At 34.9% G+C, this 22,428-nt stretch overlaps 1 protein-coding gene across 1 annotated transcript; it reads right to left on the reverse strand.

Moving 5' to 3' along the window:
- Window positions 1-264: 264 nt before the first annotated feature.
- Window positions 265-21,024, reverse strand: LOC147073805 (uncharacterized). The gene is made up of 9 exons (XM_085944636.1): window positions 20,698-21,024; window positions 18,023-18,145; window positions 16,352-16,477; window positions 13,465-13,590; window positions 12,041-12,166; window positions 10,445-10,570; window positions 9,200-9,325; window positions 7,960-8,085; window positions 265-3,742 (listed from the first exon to the last, which is right to left on the reverse strand). The coding sequence occupies exons 1-9, from the start codon at window positions 21,022-21,024 to the stop codon at window positions 3,383-3,385; spliced, it is 1,566 nt and encodes a 521-aa protein (XP_085800762.1). The 3' UTR covers window positions 265-3,382.
- Between the last annotated feature and the right edge of the window lie 1,404 nt (window positions 21,025-22,428).

Below are 22,428 nucleotides of genomic sequence, written 5' to 3' on the forward strand. Positions count from 1 at the left end.
AGTGTTGTGAAATAGCTGTTCTATCTTTCCATAATGTCCTCCTTTTCGATCAGCATTTGTCCTTCATTATCCTTACAGGAGTGTAATCTGGGTTAATAGGATTTCGAAGTCTTGCTTGGAATTCCCTTTTCTGGGAATCATCATTCGCTTTTTCTCTCGACAGAGCTTTGTTGCAGTTTTTCTCTTTTCTTTATAAGTTTCGTAATTTTGGCGCATTTCCCTTTGTAGGCATTTCTTCTTTGCTTCTTTCTTTCTTTTCTAACAGTGCTTACCTGCAATCATCATCAAAGCATCCTGCATCTATTTTCGCTTTATTTTCCTCCAGAATTTCTGTGGCACTCGTGATAATACAGTTTTTTGTATTTTCCCAGTCCTCATTCACATCATCGGTTATTAAAGTCATTTTTAAGTTTGTGTCTATAGATTCCTGGTATTTATCCAAAATTTCTTCATACCTCAATTTTTCAGCTTTCCATTTAGTTCTTCTTTTTTCAGTATTAAGGAGATTTTTTGTTTTAATTTTACTCTCACCAGGAAGTGATCTGAATCGCAGTCGGCTCCTCTGCAGACGCACACATCCTCCACTGTTGTCGTTCTTCTTGTCGATATAAGAATGTAATCTATTTGGTTGCATGTATTACTTCCAGGTTTTTTTGTGGATATTTTTATGTTTAAACCATGTACTACTAATTATTACATTATTTGCAGCTGCTAAGAATCATAGACGTTCACCATTATCGCTTGTCGTTTCATGCAAACTGTGCTGCCCAGCTACTTCCTTAAATGCTTCGTCTTTTCCAATTTTTGCATTGAAGTCTCCCAAGATAATTAGAGCATCGTGTGGGGAGACTTTTTCGCAGGCTCTCTGCAGATCTTCATATAATCTATCCTTAATTTCCTCGGTCGCATCGTCGGTTGGGGCATAAACGTTGATGAATGTAATATTGAAAAGTGTACCATTCAGTTCAAGTTTACATAATCACTCAATAATTGGCTCAAATCCTAGTACCGCCCTGCGGATATCAGAGCTGATTAGGAACCCAGTTCCATAGCAACCCTGCGTACCTGCAGATCCACTGTAATACAAAGTATAGTTTCTTTTATTTATGAAACCTGCGCCCTCCCATCTTATTTCCTGCAATGCAGTTACGCCCATTTTGTACTTATCCAATTCAATTGCAACCTCCTCCATCTTGCCCGGCTGCAACATAGTGCGTACGTTCCATGTGCCACATATAATATATATACATAATATAATCGTTTGTCCTTAATTCTTTGCTTGGGTCATTGGTTTATGGGGAGTCCGGGGTCCAAGGCAGTTGTTTTGGTGTTTGTCATCAGGGTTTTTTACCGTGTTGGGTGATTAGCCCTACGACGAACCATTTTCATTTGGAAATTAATTACAGATAGTACAAACCAATTATATTCATACAGCGAAATGACCAAGACTTCGAAGTAGGTAGGTAACACAAATACACATTATAGTCTTATCAATATTGAGAAAATGGAACACTTATTCTGAATCATTATCTTCTACGTCTGTATCTGGAAGTGTGTCTTTTACAGTAGTGGCAGTTGGAATGTTCAAATATTCCTCTTCTACGTCTGTATCTGGAAGTGTGTCTTTTACAGTAGTGGCAGTTGGAATGTTCAAATATTCCTGATGAAAAGGCGTGGGTGGGTATGACTTTGTCTTTGCAAAGTTTGTTAAGGTCGTAATACTTTGCCGGTGATATAGGCAGCAAACTTTTGTAACAAGTAGCTAGTGCAATTTTGGTTTTCGTTTGAACTTCTACAGAGAAAGATTCTTCTGCTTCATTCATAGTAAATGAGTATTTTACGGTAATTTTCGAGTCATCCTTTGTCTTAAATGTGGCCACCCACCCGTATTTTACTAATTTTACCCGTAAGGCTCCCTTTGAAGTATGTTTCACTTGCAATGTCCCACCTTAGAAAGTCCCTGTGTGTCATCAATTTAACATTGTACGGCATTGGATGTCTTCTCGCTGTTGTAAATACGGTATACCACTGTGAGGGGGCATAAATGATGCGGTTCTTAACAATCTTCTCAATAGCTGTACGAACCGAATCCACTGGCATATAGGTGTGGCCCGTCAGCAAAAAAATTATTTGAATAGTCTCGATGTTTTTGCAAGTTTGAAGGGTTGAATGAATCATTGCCAGAACTACCCAATTACGGTTTTGACCAGGGCGGCAGTCACGGTATAACAATAATTTTTTTACCGTTCCTCGTTCATCAACGATATTGATGTATTTATTTAATATGGTTGCGATTTCGTTAGCCCCACGGTTACCGTTCACTTCATCCCAATAAAAACAATAAACCTCACGTGTGCTACTTTCATAAAACCATAGCTTGTATACTGCAACTTTACGACAATAGTAGAAAAACATGTTATTTCCGTGAGGGGTATTAAGTGCTTTTTCTAAATCGAAACTTACGCACAAAGTACTGGGGTCAATCTCATGAATATTCTGGTGGGCTTTGATCCGAGCATATGATTGACTTTTGTCTGTTTCGTGTTCTGCTTCAAGTATTGGATTGCTTTCGCGCAATTTTTTAAATTTCAGACATTTGAAGCATTTATCCTTTTTTGGAACATGAAATGCAATGTTAAAGTTTTCTTTAAACATATTTCGAAACACTCTTTCACTTACAACAGCGTCTCCTTGTTTACTACATCGAGTTTTGTAAATTCGATACAAGCTGGACAAGCTTTTAAATTCCTGCGGAAGGTAAACTCGACTAGAGTCCTTTTGACAATAGTGAGATGGTACGGCTGGGAGACGTTTAATAAAATCAATCACGTTGATCTTTGTGGATTCTTTTGTTTTATTAGGTGGTTCACATTTGCCACGTAAATTTTCTTTGGCGGTTCCGAGGACAGCGTTGCTCACTGTGTTGTAAATGAACTTGTGTGAAACATCAATTGTTGAGATCAAAAACTGAAGACAAACCGACCTCTTACCTTCGCCTTCATTAATGAAGTATTTATAAGTAACATTACGCTTCTGTGAGTCAGAGGCATTTCGCTTTCGTTTTATAGCTGTCTTTTGACTCAAAGATACAAGCCAGTCTTTACGCTGCTGCTCTGTTGGAAGTTTCCAATAATGTCCGAATATGAGTTTTCTCCTTTCTTCGGTAATTGAACTACAGTCATTGCCACATTTTTTGAACTTTTTTAGAAGCCACTTTATCTCCATTACTTTTTGTATATTCCTGACCAGTATTCTTTGATTTCTTTCTCTCATTTCTTACATTCTTTTTTTTTACTTTAATACCGGCTTCTCCAACTACGCCGCCCTCTTCTTCCGGTTTATCTGTTGTTTTTTGTACGATCTTCTTCCTTTTCCGTGATATTTATTTCGACAAATTCTCCTCTTCATCTGTAGATCTATCCAACATCGAGGTCGATGGGCCAGCACGATCGTATGTGTTCATTCCATGAACCGGTAATCCCGATTCGGTAGAACCCATATTTGACGGACCAGCACCATCATCGTGTATCGCTGTTGCATGAGAGATGGAAGGTTGCTTGCTAGATTTACTGAAATCTTTATTTAATTTGACTGTAACTAAAGCATCTTTCTGAACAACTGATGTAGGAGTGGATGGCTGTAATTCAGTATACACAGGCGTTTCACCATCTGGTGGTGGTTGGTCATCTGACTCGAAAAGAAGATTCACGGTCTCATCCGCAGAATCATTGTTGGTATTTTCCTGAAAAAATATAATTAATTGAGTACATTGTCACCTCCGAAAGGGGGGGGGGGTGTAGGAGTTGCGCTGGCAAAGTAGGTAATAATAATACATGCCAAATAACTCACAATTCCTGGCTTGCAGGTAGGTACCTTGGGTCTCATACTTCTGAGAATTTTTGCTAACCACAGAAATATTCAACCAGACCTTCTCTAGGTACATGCTTTGAAAAGGGGCTGTGCCTTGGGATTATTATTGCTGCATTAAAATTACAGCTTGCTTGTATGTTTAAAATTGAATAAGTATAAAATTTATAATGACGCTAGGTTTTACTTTGCTTGCTTCTAGAATTAATGTAGGTATAAAAAAAATGCAGGATTTTACATATGTTAAGGGCTAGAATGATTTCATTTGTTGAAGTTGCAAAAGGATAACTATAAATTTTCATACATTTAGGCTTTCGGGCTAGAAATTTGTCTCGCAGTCAATCTGCTCATGTTTGCATGAATCCGCCCAATGATGATTCAGGCCTCATGGCCTTGGATCCTCTGAGGATGCCATGGTTTAGGCGGTAACAACATAATATCAGACAAAGTTGACGGACATTGTTTAGTAGTAGAAAGGATACAGTGGCCAAGAGTAGGCTTGCTAATCGTCCGATACGGCCTATTTCTTATGTAAATGTTTGCCATCCCACTCAGTCCTTGAAAACGTTTTTTAAACAAAAAAAAATCCCGAATTTCATTTCGTTCAAGTCCAAAACATTCAGCAATGGCTATATTAATTCAAACTGATAGTAGGACAGTGAAATTGCTCTTGTTTCTGCAGCATATAATATCGTATTGGGTGACAAACGGTCGAGTTCTGGCCTCAATGAAGTATGCTGATGCCTATAAGCTTACTTCTATAAAATGTTGAGTTGCTACCCATTCACGAACCGACAAATCCCATTTCTGGCCTCCCCGCGGCGTGACCCGGGCAATGTTTATGATGTGCAGTCCTAGACAACGCAGTCAATCCATAGCTGACAGAGAAGGGTGAAAGGCGAATCTCTGGCGCCTAAAAACGAGAGGCCTTTGGCTATGGGATGGAAACCCAGACATAAAACCTCACACCAACCCGTCTGGACAGCGTGGTGTGCTATGTCCGAAAACCCCCTGATGAAAACCAACAACAATAAATCTCGGCCCTTACTCTCCGGAGCCAACCTGACACTGATCACGGCAGCAATCAGCAAAGGAAGGCAGAGAGTGCTCCTCTGCAATCCTCGGAGCAACGGTAACGGCTGCCTACCGATGTCCATAGCCACGTATAATGCCAGAACACTATCCATCAACGCCAAACTTGAGGAACTTCAGCAAGAACTCAGCGGAATCCACTGGGATGTCGTTGGCCTCAGTGAAGTCCGACGTAAAGATGAAGCTATCATCAACTTACACAGCGGACATGTGCTCTGCTATAAAGAAACTACAAGTGGACGCACCAGTGGTGTCGGATTTATTATTCATAAAGCATGGAAAGACCGCATAGTTGAATTCGACTGTTCATCTGATCTGAGGGTGGCAAGTCTGATCATCCAAATAAATAGCAGATACCTTAAAAAGAGATATTTCATATTTACACTGAAAGATATATAAAATATTTGTATTATATTAATTGTAGAATTCTTTGAATACAATAAATGAAAAAGAATGGAACTTGAGACAATAATATATCTCATTTAGTGCTAACCACGCGCCTGGCGCGTTTGGAGTACTTGGCCATTAGATAATATATTAATAAATATGATATTTAAATTTGGTAATTAAAAAGTAAATATCTGGTCAGCAGTCAATGTATGAAACAGTAAAAAATACATAAATCATGGCAAATATAGAGAAAATAACTGAATTTTACAAATATTTCACCAAAATTGAAAATGTAAAATTCTGACAAAATGACCATAGTTTGAAAAGACATCAAATATATCTTCATCGGCCATTTATGGACACCTCACAGCACCTCCGAGAATTCCTGTCGCCCGCCAGTGTTCTTGCGTCATACAAATTATTATGTATCAGGCGCACACACAAAAAAATCACCGCAATCTCTGACGTTGCCGCCACCTGAATATGGATGCCGATTTTAAGGACTAACACTTCTAAGTTCGGTTCTGCATGGCACTCTATGACATTACAAACAATAACTATCGACTATTATTGCATTTTTATTTGAAACTCTCACACAGACATGTTAACACGTTGATCGCCATGGGGGTCACCGGTGACCGGCATTGGATTACGTTAAGGGGGCCATGGGGGTCACCGTTGACCAGCAAAGAAGACCTGCCTTAGAGTTGTTTTACAGCGCCGGCGGGCACGCGCGCAGTGTATTTTTCGATACGCGGTGACCGGCATGGCCCTTCTGTATATTACTGCCACTTGGCCTGAAAATATATCTTCCCAGTCACAAAATATATGCTCACTAATGTAAAGAATGTACATAATGAAAAAAAAAGTTTTCCTCTTAAATTGTAAATGTGTTTTTATTGATATAAAAATAAAAATTAAATAGATTTTAAAATGTAAGTTATAAAAAATATGTAAATAATAAAAAAATAGAATTACAAAAATGATTATAAGGTATGTATATGTTACGCCGAATATGCGAAATTGACTATTACATGAAATGGGCTAAATTTTGCCTAAATCATGAAAAATGCAAGCCCGTTGCCTTATTCATGAATTAGACAAAATATCTGGTGAGTGCATGAATTCCGCAGTAATTTTTCTGCCTTGTTCATGCATTGGACAAATTAGATAGTAGCGCTACGGTGGTATTTTTTGCAACTAAACTAAATGTGTGAAATGCTCGTGGATTGGTCAAAATATACGTATATTATCTATGGTCAAAATAGGTGGTCGCGCTCCGGTGGTATTTTTTGCAACTAATCAAACTAACCAAATTTGTGTCAAATGTCATTGATTATAATATAAAAATATACCAATCAATAACTAAAATGACGTTCATATCCATTTACTATGCGCAAAAAAACTAGAACTATAATATGATAACGGATGAATTTTATTAAAAGGTATTTTCGCGATTTGATTCGTGCTTGGGTATCGTACATCAGTGGCGAAGGGTGGAGGTAGGCTGTTAAGATTCGCTATAAATAGTGCACACTAAACTTTTTTAGTCAAATTTATTTGATTTTATTGAACGAAGACTACAATTTACAGATGGTGTTAGTTAGTTTTTAAAAATCAATTAAACCCAGCCTAAACGAAACCATAATAGTTTTGGTCTAATTTGGGCAATACCAGTCAGACACATGACAATGCAATTTACGTGCGTCGACGCTGGTCTCACTTGATTCCAAATTCATCCTATTAAAATCTTCAATAAGATTATACAAAATTGAATTGGAAATTCTACATAACAAAATGTAACACAGAATGTAGATCAGAAAAGTTATATAAGTCGAGAATCTCCCTACATTTTATACTCTTTTAATTTTGTTAAATGTGCCACTCCGAAGCAATGCATGCAAACCGTATTCTTGATATTAATTATGAGGTAAGTAACTAACAGATTTCTAAAAATATATAATAAAAGAGTACCTTATCCATTTATTGCCTAAACTTTGGATGCATGATATATCGTATTACTACACTTTGCCATGTTGTCAAAATCTAATGGGATTTACAAATAAAGAACAATAGGCACACACTCTATCAATAGCGTGCATTTTATAGTATCAATCTTGATGCTACAAAAATGTTCCTCCTTCGTAAAAGTTTCGTTGTATTAATATCAACTATGACGCAAAATCTTACTTAAAATTTCAAAATATTGTAGTTTTTCACTTTAAGAGATTTCAGGGTTCCGCGCGAACCTGTTGAGAATCTCGAAGACTCCGCATTTTAAGGGATTTCATCAACACGCATGTTGAATTGAATAAAATGAAGAAGTTGATATGCTTCGAGGATCACACTAATTGCAAGTAGGGCTCTAAATATAATGCGATACATGTGATAGGCTTTTCGATTTTACCTTCGACGACAATAATTTATTGCAAAATGGCCAAGACTTCGACCTTAAAATTTAGGAAGTTAAGGTGAAATTCTCACACAGACATGAAAAGTGGATATAAATTTTGTAGGAAAATGATGAAAATGAAATGACAACAATGATTCCTAATATTCTTATTTTATTTTACGACAATCTAGGACCAATAGACAATAAAGTGTTAGTACCTGTTCATGGTAAGTAACGCCCAAACTACGATTGATCTCGGCGAGTTTTGGATCGATTGTTTCCAACTTAGCTTCGTAGATCTTTAACGCTCGTTGTTTGTGTTGTACGGCCTCTTCATATTTACCCTAAAAGATGTTTAAAACATTTGAATTATATTAATTGTAGAATTTTTCGAATTCATTAAATGAGTAAGAATGGACTTGAGACAATAATATATTAAACTATTATAAAATACATAAATCATGGCAAATATGCAGTATTACCCCTATTTTACGTTTTTAAAGGGACTGAAAAAAAAAACCTAATTGGAGGGAAAATGTAAAAGAGGGGTTTTGAAAAAAAGAATGTGGATGCTGATTTTAAGGACTAACACTTCTAAGCCTGGTTCTGCATGGCACTCTAATGACATTACAAACAATAACTTCGTATCGACTATTATTTCATTTTTTATAAACTATAAACTTTTCTAGCTATTTTTCGATAACAACTTTACCTAGAGACATCACCTTAATATTAATAATTAGGTAAGTAACTAACAGATTTCTAAAAATATATATTAAAAGAGTACCTTATCCATTTATTGCCTAAACTTTGGATGCATGATATATCGTATTACTACACTTTGCCATGTTGTCAAAATCTAATGGGATATACAAATAAAGAACAATAAGCACACACTGTATTAATAGCGTGCATTTTATAGTGTCAATCCCTTGTTGCTACAAAAATGTTCCTGCCTCGTAAAAGTTTCGTTATATTAATATTAACTATGACGCAAAATCATACTTAAAATTTCAAAATATTGTAGTTTTTCACTTTTAGAGATTTCAGGGTGCCGCGAACCAGTTGAGAATCTCTAGTGTATACTGCATTAGTTTGTACACGCTTACATTTCGAGCGCTGCATACAAGACTCCGCATTTAAGGGGATTTCATCAACATGCATGTCGGATTGATTAAAATAAAGATGTTGATATGCTTCAAGGATCACACTAATTGCAAGTAGGGCTCTAAATAGAACGCGATACATGTGATAGTCTTTTCGATTTTACCTTCGACGACAATAATTTATTGCAAAATGGCCAAGACTTCGACCTTAAAATTTAGGAAGTTAAGGTGAAACTCTCACACAGACATGAAAAGTGGATATTAATTTTGTAGGAAAACCACAACAATGATTCCTAATATTTTTATTTTATTTTACGACAATCTAGACCAATAGACAATAAAGTGTTAGTACCTGTTCATGGTAAGTAAAGCCCAAACTATTGTTGATCTCGGCGAGTTTCGGATCGTTTGTTTCCAATATAGCTTCGTAGATCTTTAGCGCTAGTTGTTCGTGTTGTACTGCCTCTTCATATTTACCCTAAAAGATGTTTAAAACATTTGAATTATATTAATTGTAGAATTTTTTGAATTCATTAAATGAGTAAGAATGGACTTGAGACAATAATATATTAAACTATTGTAAAATACATAAATCATGGCAAATATACAGTATAACCCCTATTTTACGTTTTTTAAGGGACTGGAAAAAAAAACCTAATTGGAGGGAAAATGTAAAAGAGGGGTATTGAAAAAAGGAATGTGGATGCTGATTTTAAGGACTAACACTTCTAAGCTTGGTTCTGCATGGCACTCTTATGACATTACAAACAATAACTTCGTATCGACTATTATTTCATTTTTTATAAACTATAAACTTTTCTAGCTATTTTTCGATAACAAATTTACCTAGAGACATCACCTTAATATTAATAATTAGGTAAGTAACTAACAGATTTCTAAAAATATATATTATAAGAGTACCTTATCCATTTATTGCCTAAACTTTGGATGCATGATATATCGTATTACTACACTTTGCCATGTTGTCAAAATCTAATGGGATATACAAATAAAGAACAATAAGCACACACTGTATTAATAGCGTGCATTTTATAGTGTCAATCCCTTGTTGCTACAATAATGTTCCTGCTTCGTAAAAATTTCGTTATATTAATTATTAACTACGACGCAAAATATTACTTAAAATTTCAAAATATTGTAGTTTTTCACTTTTAGAGATTTCAGGGTTCCGCGAACCAGTTGAGAATCTCTAGAGTATAATACTACATTAATTTGTACACGCTTTACATTTCGAGCGCTGCATACAAGACTCCGCATTTTAGGGGATTTCATCAACATGCATGTCGGATTGATTAAAATAAAGAAGTTGATATGCTTCGAGGATCACACTAATTGCAATTAGGGCTCTAAATAGAACGCGATACATGTGTAGTCTTTTAGATTTTACCTTCGACGACAATAATTTATTGCAAAATGGCCAAGACTTCGACCTTAAAATTTAGGATGTTAAGGTGAAATTCTTACACAGACATGAAAAGTGGATATTAATTTTGTAGGAAAATCACAACAATGATTCCTAATATTCTTATTTTATTTTACGACAATCTAGGACCAATAGACAATAAAGTGTTAGTACCTGTTCATGGTAAGTAAAGCCCAAACTACGGTTGATCTCGGCGAGTTTTGGATCGTGTGTTTCCAACTTAGCTTCGTAGATCTTTAACGCTCGTTGTTTGTGTTGTACTGCCTCTTCATATTTACCCTAAAAGATGTTTAAAACATTTGAATTATATTAATTGTAGAATTTTTCGATTTCATTAAATGAGTAAGAATGGACTTGAGACAATAATATATTAAACTATTATAAAATACATAAATCATGGCAAATATACAATATAACCCCTATTTTACGTTTTTTGAGGGACTGAAAAAAAAAACCTAATTGGAGGGGAAATGTAAAAGGGGGTATCGAAAAGAAGAATGTGGATGCTGATTTTAAGGACTAACACTTCTAAGCTCGGTTCTGCATGGCACTCTATGACATTACAAACAATAACTTCGTATCGACTATTATTTCATTTTTAGGTGAAACTCTCACACAGACATGTTAAGAAAGCAGGACTATTCTAACCTATCACTAAACTCCAATCAAAAAGTGATGATTAATGTGCTGTTTCGTATTCAGACAGTTAATTATCCCAGGATGTGTACCGTCTCGAGTGATGATTGTAATACGGCCTCTCATGACTGTGTTGATGCTCAGACACATGACACTGTAATTTACGTGCGTCGACGCAGGTCTTACTTGATTTCAAATGCATCCTATTAAAATCTTCAATAAGATTATACAAAATTAAATTGGAGTTTCTACATAACAAAATGTAACATAGAATTTAGATCAGAAAAGTTATATAAGTCGAGAATCTCCCTTCATTTTATACTCTTTTAATTTTGTTAAATGTACCACTCCGAAGCAATGCATGCGAACCGTATTCTTGATATTAATTATGGGATAAGTAACTAACAGATTTCTAAAAATATATAATAAAAGAGTACCTTATCCATTTATTGCCTAAACTTTGGATGCATGATATATCGTCTCACTACACTTTGTCATGTTGTCAAAATCTAATGGGATTTACAAATAAAGATCAATAAGCACACACTGTATCAATAGCGTGCATTTTATAGTGTCAATCCCTTGATGCTACAAAAATGTTCCTCCCTCGTAAAAATTTCGTTATATTAATATTAACTATGACGCAAAATCTTACTTGAAATTTCAAAATATTGTAGTTTTTCACTTTTAGAGATTTCAGGGTTCCGCGAACCAGTTGAGAATCTCTAGAGTATAATACTACATTAATTTGTACACGCTTTACATTTCGAGCGCTGCATACAAGACTCCGCATTTTAGGGGATTTCATCAACATGCATGTCGGATTGAATAAAATAAAGAAGTTGATATGCTTCGAGGATCACACTAATTGCAAGTAGGGCTCTAAATAGAATGCGATACATGTGATAGTCTTTTCGATTTTACCTTCAACGACAATAATTTATTACAAAATGGCTAAGACTTCGACATTAAAATTTAGGAAGTTAAGGTGAAACTCTCACACAGACATGAAAAGTGGATATTAATTTTGTAGGAAAATCACAACAATGATTCCTAATATTCTTATTTTATTTTACGACAATCTAGGACCAATAGAGAATAAAGTGTTAGTACCTGTTTATGGTAAGTAAAGCCCAAACTATTGTTGATCTCGGCGAGTTTTGGATCGTTTGTTTCCAATTTAGCTTCGTAGATCTTTAGCGCTAGTTGTTTGTGTTGTACTGCCTCTTCATATTTACCCTAAAAGATGTTTAAAACATTTGAATTATATTAATTATAGAATTTTTTGAATTCATTAAATGAGTAAGAATGGACTTGAGACAATAATATATTAAACTATTATAAAAAACATAAATTAATCATGGCAAATATACAATATAACCCCTATTTTACGTTTTTTAAGGGACTGAAAAAAAAAACCTAATTGGAGGGAAAATGTAAAAGGGGGGTATTGAAAAGAAGAATGTGAAGCTGATTTTAAGGACTAACACTTCTAAGCTTGGTTCTGCATGGCACTCTTATGACTTTACAAACAATAACTTCGTATCGACTATTATTTCATTTTTTATAAACTATAAACTTTTCTAGCTATTTTTCGATAACAACTTTACCTAGAGATATCACCTTAATATTAAAAATTAGGTAAGTAACTAACAGATTTCTAAAAATATATATTAAAAGAGTACCTTATCCATGTATTCCCTAAACTTTGGATGCATGATATATCGTATTACTGCACTTTGCCATGTTGTCAAAATCTAATGGGATTTACAAATAAAGAACAATAAACACACACTGTATCAATAGCGTGCATTTTATAGTGTCAATCCTTGTTGCTACAAAAATGTTCCTCCCCCGTAAAACTTTCGTTATGTTAATATTAACAATGATGCAGAATCTTACTTAACATTTCAAAATATTGTAGTTTTTCACTTTTAGAGATTTCAGGGTGCCGCGAACCAGTTGAGAATCTCTAGTGTATGCTGCATTAATTTGTACACGCTAACATTTCGAGCGCTGCATACAAGACTCCGCATTTAAGGGGATTTCATCAACATGCATGTTGGATTGAATAAAATAAAGAAGTTGATATGCTTCGAGGATCACACTAATTGCAAGTAGGGCTCTAAATAGAATGCGATACATGTGATAGTCTTTTCGATTTTACCTTCGACGACAATAATTATTTCTAAATGGCCAAGACTTCGACCTTAAAATTTATCACTGTATCAATAGCAATGTATCATACACTGTATCAATAGCGTGCATTTTATAGTGTCAATCCCTTGTTGCTACAAAAATGTTCCTCCCCCGTAAAAATTTCGTTATGTTACTCTTAAATTCTACTTAACTCTAAACAATCTTACTTTGCAAAATGGCCAAGACTTCGACCTTAAAATTTAGGAAGTTAAGGTGAAATTCTCACACAGACATGAAAAGTGGATATTAATTTTGTAGGAAAATCACAACAATGATTCCTAATATTCTTATTTTATTTTACGACAATCTAGGACCAATAGACAATAAAGTGTTAGTACCTGTTCAAGGTAAGTAACGCCCAAACTATGGTTGATCTCGGCGAGTTTTGGATCGTTTGTTTCCAATTTAGCTTCGTAGATCTTTAGCGCTAGTCGTATGTGGTGTACTGCCTCTTCATATTTACCCTAAAAGATGTTTAACACATTTGAATCATATTAATTGTAGAATTATTTGAATACATTAAATGAGAAAGAACGGACTTAATAATAAAATGATTAAATTAATGTGCTGTATCGTATTCAGACAGTTAATTATGCCAGGATGTGAACTGTCAGAGTGATGATTTTAACATGGCCTCTCATGTTTGTGTTTAGCCTCAGACACATGACACTGCAATTTGCATGCATCGACGCGGGTCTTACTTGATTCCAAATGCATCCTATTCAAATCTTCACTAAGATTATACAAAATTGAATTGGAGTTTCTACATAACAAAATGTAACATAGAATGTAGATCAGAAAAGTTATATTAGTCGAGAAACTCCCTTCGTTTTATACTCTTTTAATTTTGTTAAATGTGCCACTCCGAAGCAATGCATGCGAACCGTATTCTTGATATTAATTATGGGGTAACAAACTAACAGATTTCTAAAAATATATAATAAAAGAGTACCTTATCCATTTATTGCCTAAACTTTGGATGCATGATATATCGTCTCACTACACTTTGTCATGTTGTCAAAATCTAATGGGATTTACAAATAAAGACCAATAAGCACACACTGTATCAATAGCGTGTATTTTATAGTGTCGATCCCTTGATGCTACAAAAATGTTCCTCCCTCGTAAAAATTTCGTCATATTGATATTAACTATGATGCAAAATCTTACTTAAAATTTCAAAATATTGTAGTTTTTCACTTTTAGAGATTTCAGGGTTCCGCGAACCAGTTGAAAATCTCTAGTGTATAATACTACATTAATTTGTACACGCTTTACATTTCGAGCGCTGCATACAAGACTCCGCATTTTAGGGGATTTCATCAACATGCATGCATGCCGGATTGAATAAAATAAAGAAGTTGATATGCTTCGAGGATCACACCAATTGCAAGTAGGGCTCTAAATAGAACGCGATACATGTGATAGTCTTTTCGATTTTACCTTCGACGACAATAATTTATTACAAAATGGCCAAGACTTCGACCTTAAAATTTAGGAAGTTAAGGTGAAACTCTCACACAGACATGAAAAGTGGATATTAATTTTGTAGGAAAACCACAACAATGATTCCTAATATTCTTATTTTATTTTACGACAATCTAGGACCAATAGACAATAAACTGTTAGTACCTGTTTATGGTAAGTAACGCCTAGACTATGGTTGATCTCGGCGAGTTTTGGATCGTTTGTTTACAATTTAGCTTTGTAGATCTTTAGCGCTAGTTGTTTGTGTTGTACTGCCTCTTCATATTTATCCTAAAAGATGTTTAAAACATTTGAATTATATTAATTGTAGAATTTTTCGAATTCATTAAATGAGTAAGAATGGACTTGAGACAATAATATATTAAACTATTATAAAATACATAAATCATGGAAAATATACAGTATAACCCCTATTTTACGTTTTTTAAGGGACTGAAAAAAAAACCTAATTGGAGGGGAAATGTAAAAAAGGGGTATTGAAAAGAAGAATGTGGATGCTGATTTTAAGGACTAACACTTCTAAGCTCGGTTCTGCATGGCACTCTATGACATTACAAACAATAACTTCGTATCGACTATTATTTCATTTTTAGGTGAAACTCTCACACAGACATGTTATGAAAGCAGGACTTTTCTAACTATCACTAAACTCCAATCAAAAAGTGATGATTAATGTGCTGTTTCGTATTCAGACAGTTAATTATCCCAGGATGTGTACCGTCTGGAGTGATGATTGTAATACGGCCTCTCATGACTGTGTTGATGCTCAGACACATGACACTGCAATTTACGTGCGTCGACGCAGGTCTTACTTGATTCCAAATGCATCCTATTAAAATCTTCAATAAGATTATACAAAATTAAATTGGAGTTTCTACATAACAAAATGTAACACAGAATTTAGATCAGAAAAGTTATATAAGTCGAGAATCTCCCTTCATTTTATACTCTTTTAATTTTGTTAAATGTACCACTCCGAAGCAATGCATGCGAACCGTATTCTTGATATTAATTATGGGGCAAGTAACTAACAGATTTCTAAAAATATATAATAAAAGAGTACCTTATCCATTTATTGCCTAAACTTTGGATGCATGATATATCGTCTCAGTACACTTTGTCATGTTGTCAAAATCTAATGGGATTTACAAATAAAGAACAATAAGCACACACTGTATCAATAGCGTGCATTGTATAGTGTCAATCCCTTGATGCTACAAAAATGTTCCTCCCTCGTAAAAGTTTCGTTATATTAATATTAACTATGACGCAAAATCTTACTTAAAATTTCAAAATATTGTAGTTTTTCACTTTTAGAGATTTCAGGGTTCCGCGAACCAGTTGAGAATCTCTAGTGTATAATACTACATTAATTTGTACACGCTTTACATTTAGAGCGCTGCATACAAGACTCCGCATTTTAGGGGATTTCATCAACACGCATGTTGGATTGAATAAAATAAAGAAGTTGATATGCTTCGAGGATCACACTGATTGCAAGTAGGGCTCAAAATAGAACGCGATACATGTGAGTCTTTTCGATTTTACCTTTGACGACAATAATTTATTGCAAAATGGCCAAGACTTCGACCTTAAAATTTAGGAAGTTAAGGTGAAACTCTCACACAGACATGAAAAGTGGATATTAATTTTGTAGGAAAATCACAACAATGATTCCTAATATTCTTATTTTATTTTACGACAATCTAGGACCAATAGAGAATAAAGTGTTAGTACCTGTTCATGGTAAGTAAAGCCCAAACTATTGTTGATCTCGGCGAGTTTTGGATCGTTTGTTTCCAATTTAGCTTCGTAGATCTTTAGCGCTAGTTGTTTGTGTTGTACTGCCTCTTCATATTTACCCTAAAAGATGTTTAAAACATTTGAATTATATTAATTGTAGAATTTTTTGAATTCATTAAATGAGTAAGAATGGACCTGAGACAATAATATATTAAACTATTATAAAATACATAAATCATGGCAAATATACAATATAACCCCTATTTTACGTTTTTTAAGGGACTGAAAAAAAAACCTAATTGGAGGGAAAATGTAAAAGGGGGGTATTGAAAAGAAGAATGTGAAGCTGATTTTAAGGACTAACACTTCTAAGCTCGGTTCTGCATGGCACTCTATGACATTACAAACAATAACTTCGTATCGACTATTATTTCATTTTTAGGTGAAACTCTCACACAGACATGTTATGAAAGCAGGACTTTTCTAACTATCACTAAACTCCAATCAAAAAGTGATGATTAATGTGCTGTTTCGTATTCAGACAGTTAATTATCCCAGGATGTGTACCGTCTGGAGTGATGATTGTAATACGGCCTCTCATGACTGTGTTGATGCTCAGACACATGACACTGCAATTTACGTGCGTCGACGCAGGTCTTACTTGATTCCAAATGCATCCTATTAAAATCTTCAATAAGATTATACAAAATTAAATTGGAGTTTCTACATAACAAAATGTAACACAGAATTTAGATCAGAAAAGTTATATAAGTCGAGAATCTCCCTTCATATTATACTCTTTTAATTTTGTTATATGTGCCACTCCGAAGGAATGCATGCAAACCTCACTCTTAATATTAATAATTAGGTAAGTAGCTAACAGATTTCTTAAAATATATAATAAAAGAGTACCTTATCCATTTATTGCCTAAACTTTGGATGCATGATATATAGTCTCACTACACTTTGTCATGTTGTCAAAATCTAATGGGATTTACAAATAAAGAACAATAAGCACACACTGTATCAGTAGCGTGCATTTTATAGTGTCAATCCCTTGATGCTACAAAAATGTTCCTCCCTCGTAAAAGTTTCGTTATATTAATATTAACTATGACGCAAAATCTTACTTAAAATTTCAAAATATTGTAGTTTTTCACTTTTAGAGATTTCAGGGTTCCGCGAACCAGTTGAGAATCTCTAGTGTATAATACTACATTAATTTGTACACGCTTTACATTTAGAGCGCTGCATACAAGACTCCGCATTTTAGGGGATTTCATCAACACGCATGTTGGATTGAATAAAATAAAGAAGTTGATATGCTGCGAGGATCACACTGATTGCAAGTAGGGCTCAAAATAGAACGCGATACATGTGAGTCTTTTCGATTTTACCTTTGACGACAATAATTTATTGCAAAATGGCCAAGACTTCGACCTTAAAAATTAGGAAGTTAAGGTGAAACTCTCACACAGACATGAAAAGTGGATAATAATTTTGTAGGAAGACCACAACAATACTGCAAAGACATTCATATATGTCATTCATATATGTCTGCAACTAGTGAAACCTAACTCGAACAATTGAGAACCAAAAAGTTTCCTAATATTCTTATTTTATTTTACGACAATCTAGGACCAATGGACAATAAAGTGTTAGTACCTGTTTATCGAAAGTTTCGGCCATAAAAAGGTTGAACTCAGCAAGATTGTCGTCTGGGATCAAATTCGTTTCATCAATCTCTAGCGCTTGTCCAGCCGGGATTACCGCCTCTTCATAATTACCCTGAAAGAAGTTTAAATTATTTTTATTATATTAATTGTAAAGTTTTTTTTGAAAACATTAAATGAGAAAGACAGACTCCTGATTATTTTTGAGTTAGCTAAGTTCAAACACAATATTTGAGTATTTCTTATTCTTGAAGGGTATGATTTCCCTTACATAATAACTTAAATGTACTCAAAATAACACTTGAGAATTGCAATTATAGCCTTACAGAATTATAAATACTCAAATTTTATGTTTGAACCTAGCTTACTCAAAAATAACCAGAATGGACTTGGTTCACTATGCTTGTGAAACACTCATTTGTAACCTATCTATCTATAGTGATGACCGGGGAGGTATCCACAATTGCCTTGGGTAAGTTGAGTGCACGTGTCTTATGAATACATATTTTTACCTTCATTAAATATACCTACTGTTAATAAGCTAACTTCAAAATTTCTACATAATTAGGAAAACTCAAAGTATACGTCATTATTAATTAATTCTTAGATATCGTTGTGCGGCCAGCCCTTGTAGTATTGTTTTGTCGACACCCCGGTCCTGGTATTAGCGCAGGGGGGTTAAAATTCTGAACCGGCCCTCTCCAACCAGATTGAGAACCCCTGCCTTTGGCTAGCTCACTGAGGGGGCGGAGAGGGTGGTCAAGTAAAGAGTTCTTAATGATTTTTGGTAACACTGCAATATAGTACACTATTTTATTTAGTTTGTGATCGCCACCCAGTGATAGGGATGACGTCAGATAGTATAAATATTACTATATATAATTTTCACGGTCACCGTGTGAAATATCAGAACCAGCTGTGTGGGTTCAAGTTCAATGTCACTCGATCTATTTTTAGCCAAGGTCAAGGCTATATAGTGACACTAATTAATTAACCTATTCTGTGCCAAGAGGTATTTGTATGGCCATATACGGAGGGCAGCGATTTTCTTTGAAAAAATAAACCTTAGTAAATATACTTTTTTTGGTTTTATATTAATACTATATCATATAGACTTACCAAATTAATACACGATGTGTCCATTGACGCCGTCATTTATCCAAATAAATAAAACTTAATGTTTCACAAAACGTCAGGGTTGTCACAACACTTACGCAGTAAAGATGAGAACGTGATAATGTATGAGAATTCTACAATGTGCTACTTTAGTCTTAAAACCATATAAAAATATAACGAATTCAAAAAAAAAATTAATAGTCTTCTACCGTGTGGTATGTCTCAAAACAAGGTTCAACGCAGAGAGCCACTTTGCACTGTTTGCACTCATACCTTGATTCTCTTCGAAGTTTCCTGGATAAACACACCACACATCTTGCCATTGTTTTGACTTTTTTTGCACTTGGAGGTGATTTTGCCATAAAATGCCTCTCTGTGAGACGCCATGGCAATTCTGAATGTCTTTTCCTAACTGAAGATTTGGAAGGCACAACACGTTTGTATTCATTAATTAATTGTCGAATGACCTCTAATTGAAATTGTGCCAACGGTACACGTTTTCCAGTTTTTTGGCAAAACAGTATGTGGCTGTTCAACAGTGAGAGGTCGATTAGATGGAAGAACATTTTTTTGTACCACCTCATTGTTTTGCGCGTCGAGTGTACACTTGACAAAACCATGTCTGATTTGTCAACTGCACCCATATTTTTATTGTAATCTTGGACACATTCCGGTTTTATTATCGGTTCATTCCGATACGTTCTTTTGCCTGTGTCGGTGAGCTGGGCAGGATGAAGAGTCGTCAGCATGGACACTTCCCTTTTATCTTTCCAGATTTGTGCCGAAATAGTGTCTGTGTGGTATGCTTTCATTTCTCCTTTTTTCAATTTCTCCGTATGCTTTGGCAATCCCTTTCGGTTTCTCCTTACAGTGCCGCAAGCATTCGTTTTCCGGTCATGTAGTTTTTTGGAACAAAATTGGGTTGGTATACCAATTGTCTACGTACAGGGTATGTTCCCTGTCCAAATATGGTTCCATGAGAGTCAAGACTACACTTCCTGAAATACCCAGGTGCATGTGTGTTACATATTCGGTGGTTTTTACAGTGTACACAATAAAATTCAGTACATATCCCGTGGCACAGTCACATATCACAAAAAATTTAATGCCAAAACGGCTTGCTTTTGATGGGATATACTGGCGAAATGACAAATTGCCTTTGAAAAGTAGCAAACTTTCATCGATGCACACATTCATGTAAGGATACATGCACTCCGTAAACTTTTTTTTGAAATAGTCCACTAGGAATCTAATTTTGAAAATCTTGTCCCCACTTATTTGTTGCGTATTGTCACAAAAGTGGAGCATGCGAAGAATGATTTGAAATCTATTGCGGGGCATCGTATCTGAGTAAATCGGAGAAAATAGTAAAATATCTGTAGACCAGTGATCTTGTATTTTATTTCTCGAATTACAGGCCATCAAAAGACATATTGCCAAAAAGAGGTACAATTCTCCTACTGTTACGTCTACCCATTGTTTCAATCTCCAACTCAACTCATTGCAGTGATTTTTGACGTATTGGTATTGTTTATTGGTTTCAATGGCAACGAAATCCATGAGCGTGCTGGTTATGAACAGTTTGAAAAACTCCGATTCTCTGCTATCAACATTTTCTATGTCCGCTCCTGACCTCGAGCTATCAAATGAATTTATTTTGGGGACAAAATCATCGGTTTCCCATTCGAAAACTGGAACAGATTCATCAGCCGGTACAGATTCATCAATTTGTGCAGCTTCATATGCACTGGGATCTTGTTCCTCTTCATCAAAATCGACATCAAAATCACTATCATCCGATTCAACAGTTATGCCAACCCTGTACATCAAATCTTCGACCTGTTCGGCATTTTCTGATGAACTTTGTGTTCCTTCCATTTTGATTAGAAAGAAGATCAAAAGGTTAATATGTAAAAAAGTTCAAATATCCCAGAAACTTGACCTATTATAAAAAGATATAACACAAAAAGTCAAATAAGTTAAACACTATGCGAATAAGTCCCGACACTAATATCCTATAAAATAAACAATTACGACACACAACACAGATTACGAAGGTTTAAAAATTACAAAATCGTACCCGTAAATTACTGAAATGAATTATAAAGTGAAAATATTTCAGCCGCGAAACCAAATTAGGTACGTCAAATACGACTTCGAATATTCAACTGGCATATATTCCAAGATGTGTCACACCTATTGTGTAGTTGTGTATATTCAGGAATCACAGTATTCCCCGTTTCTCATATGCATAAGCAAACCATAATTTCGATTGCATCTACTATAAGTAAACGGGAATCCCGGCGAGTGATTTGATAAATATCGGATCCGTGGCACAACCCTACTAGCAACGCGTTTCGGTAACCCAAGAAAGGTTTGTTTAAAATTGATGTTTCGTTGATGATAATATAGAAAATTACAAATGTAAGTATTACACCATAATCCTAAGAGATGTCGCTGTGTGGGCAATGCGATTGAATAATTCAAAACATTGCCTCGGCCGATATATTGCGTTTCAAGTGGAGCGTCTTTGCACGCGCATTTTGCATGGCTGGCCCTCTGTTCTCGGAATAGAAAAGCGTGCTAGGACGCTGGCGGCACTTATCCGGATAATTTTCACGGTCACCGTGTGAAATATCAGAACCAGCTGTGTGGGTTCAAGTTCAATGTCACTCGATCTATTTTTAGCCAAGGTCAATGCTATATAGTGACACTAATTAATTAATTAGGTTTAGTGTAATTAAATCAAAGTTCAATATTAATTTTTTAAGTATTTATTTAAACTCTGTAATTATTACAATCTCTATAATTAATTTTTATTTAGAGAAATTTATTTTTATAATTCCTCTTAAACACCTTTCTTTACAAAAATTTCATTTGTAATGAAATTCGTAGATACTTATTTTTATAAAACTTATTTTAAACATTTATAATTATTTAGAATTATTCTTATATTTACTTTTATTCATACTGGTTACGTGAATCTTCGTTACGTAGCACTTTATACAAAGGTTTGAAACCACAGGCACTCTTCTAAATGTACCTTGAGGTACTTGATAACTATATATTTATTATTAACTCATATACTTGGATGAGTAATTCCCGGCGACGTCATATACTGATGACGTATTTGGTACGTTACTACCCGCGGGAAATCTTTTTTGGGAAGATTTCCATGCGAAAAGTCTGCAGAAACTTTGCTGAGACCGTCGCAGGGCAGGAGTATAGAGCTCGAAGCGGAGAAATCTACTACTGATTTGTATGGAAAAAGTCCAGTTTATA

The sequence above is a fragment of the Rhyacophila brunnea genome, unplaced genomic scaffold (genome assembly GCF_057557595.1).
Source record: "Rhyacophila brunnea isolate RB1 unplaced genomic scaffold, BYU_Rbru_1.0 scaffold_17, whole genome shotgun sequence".
Classification (NCBI taxonomy): Eukaryota; Metazoa; Arthropoda; class Insecta; order Trichoptera; family Rhyacophilidae; genus Rhyacophila; species Rhyacophila brunnea.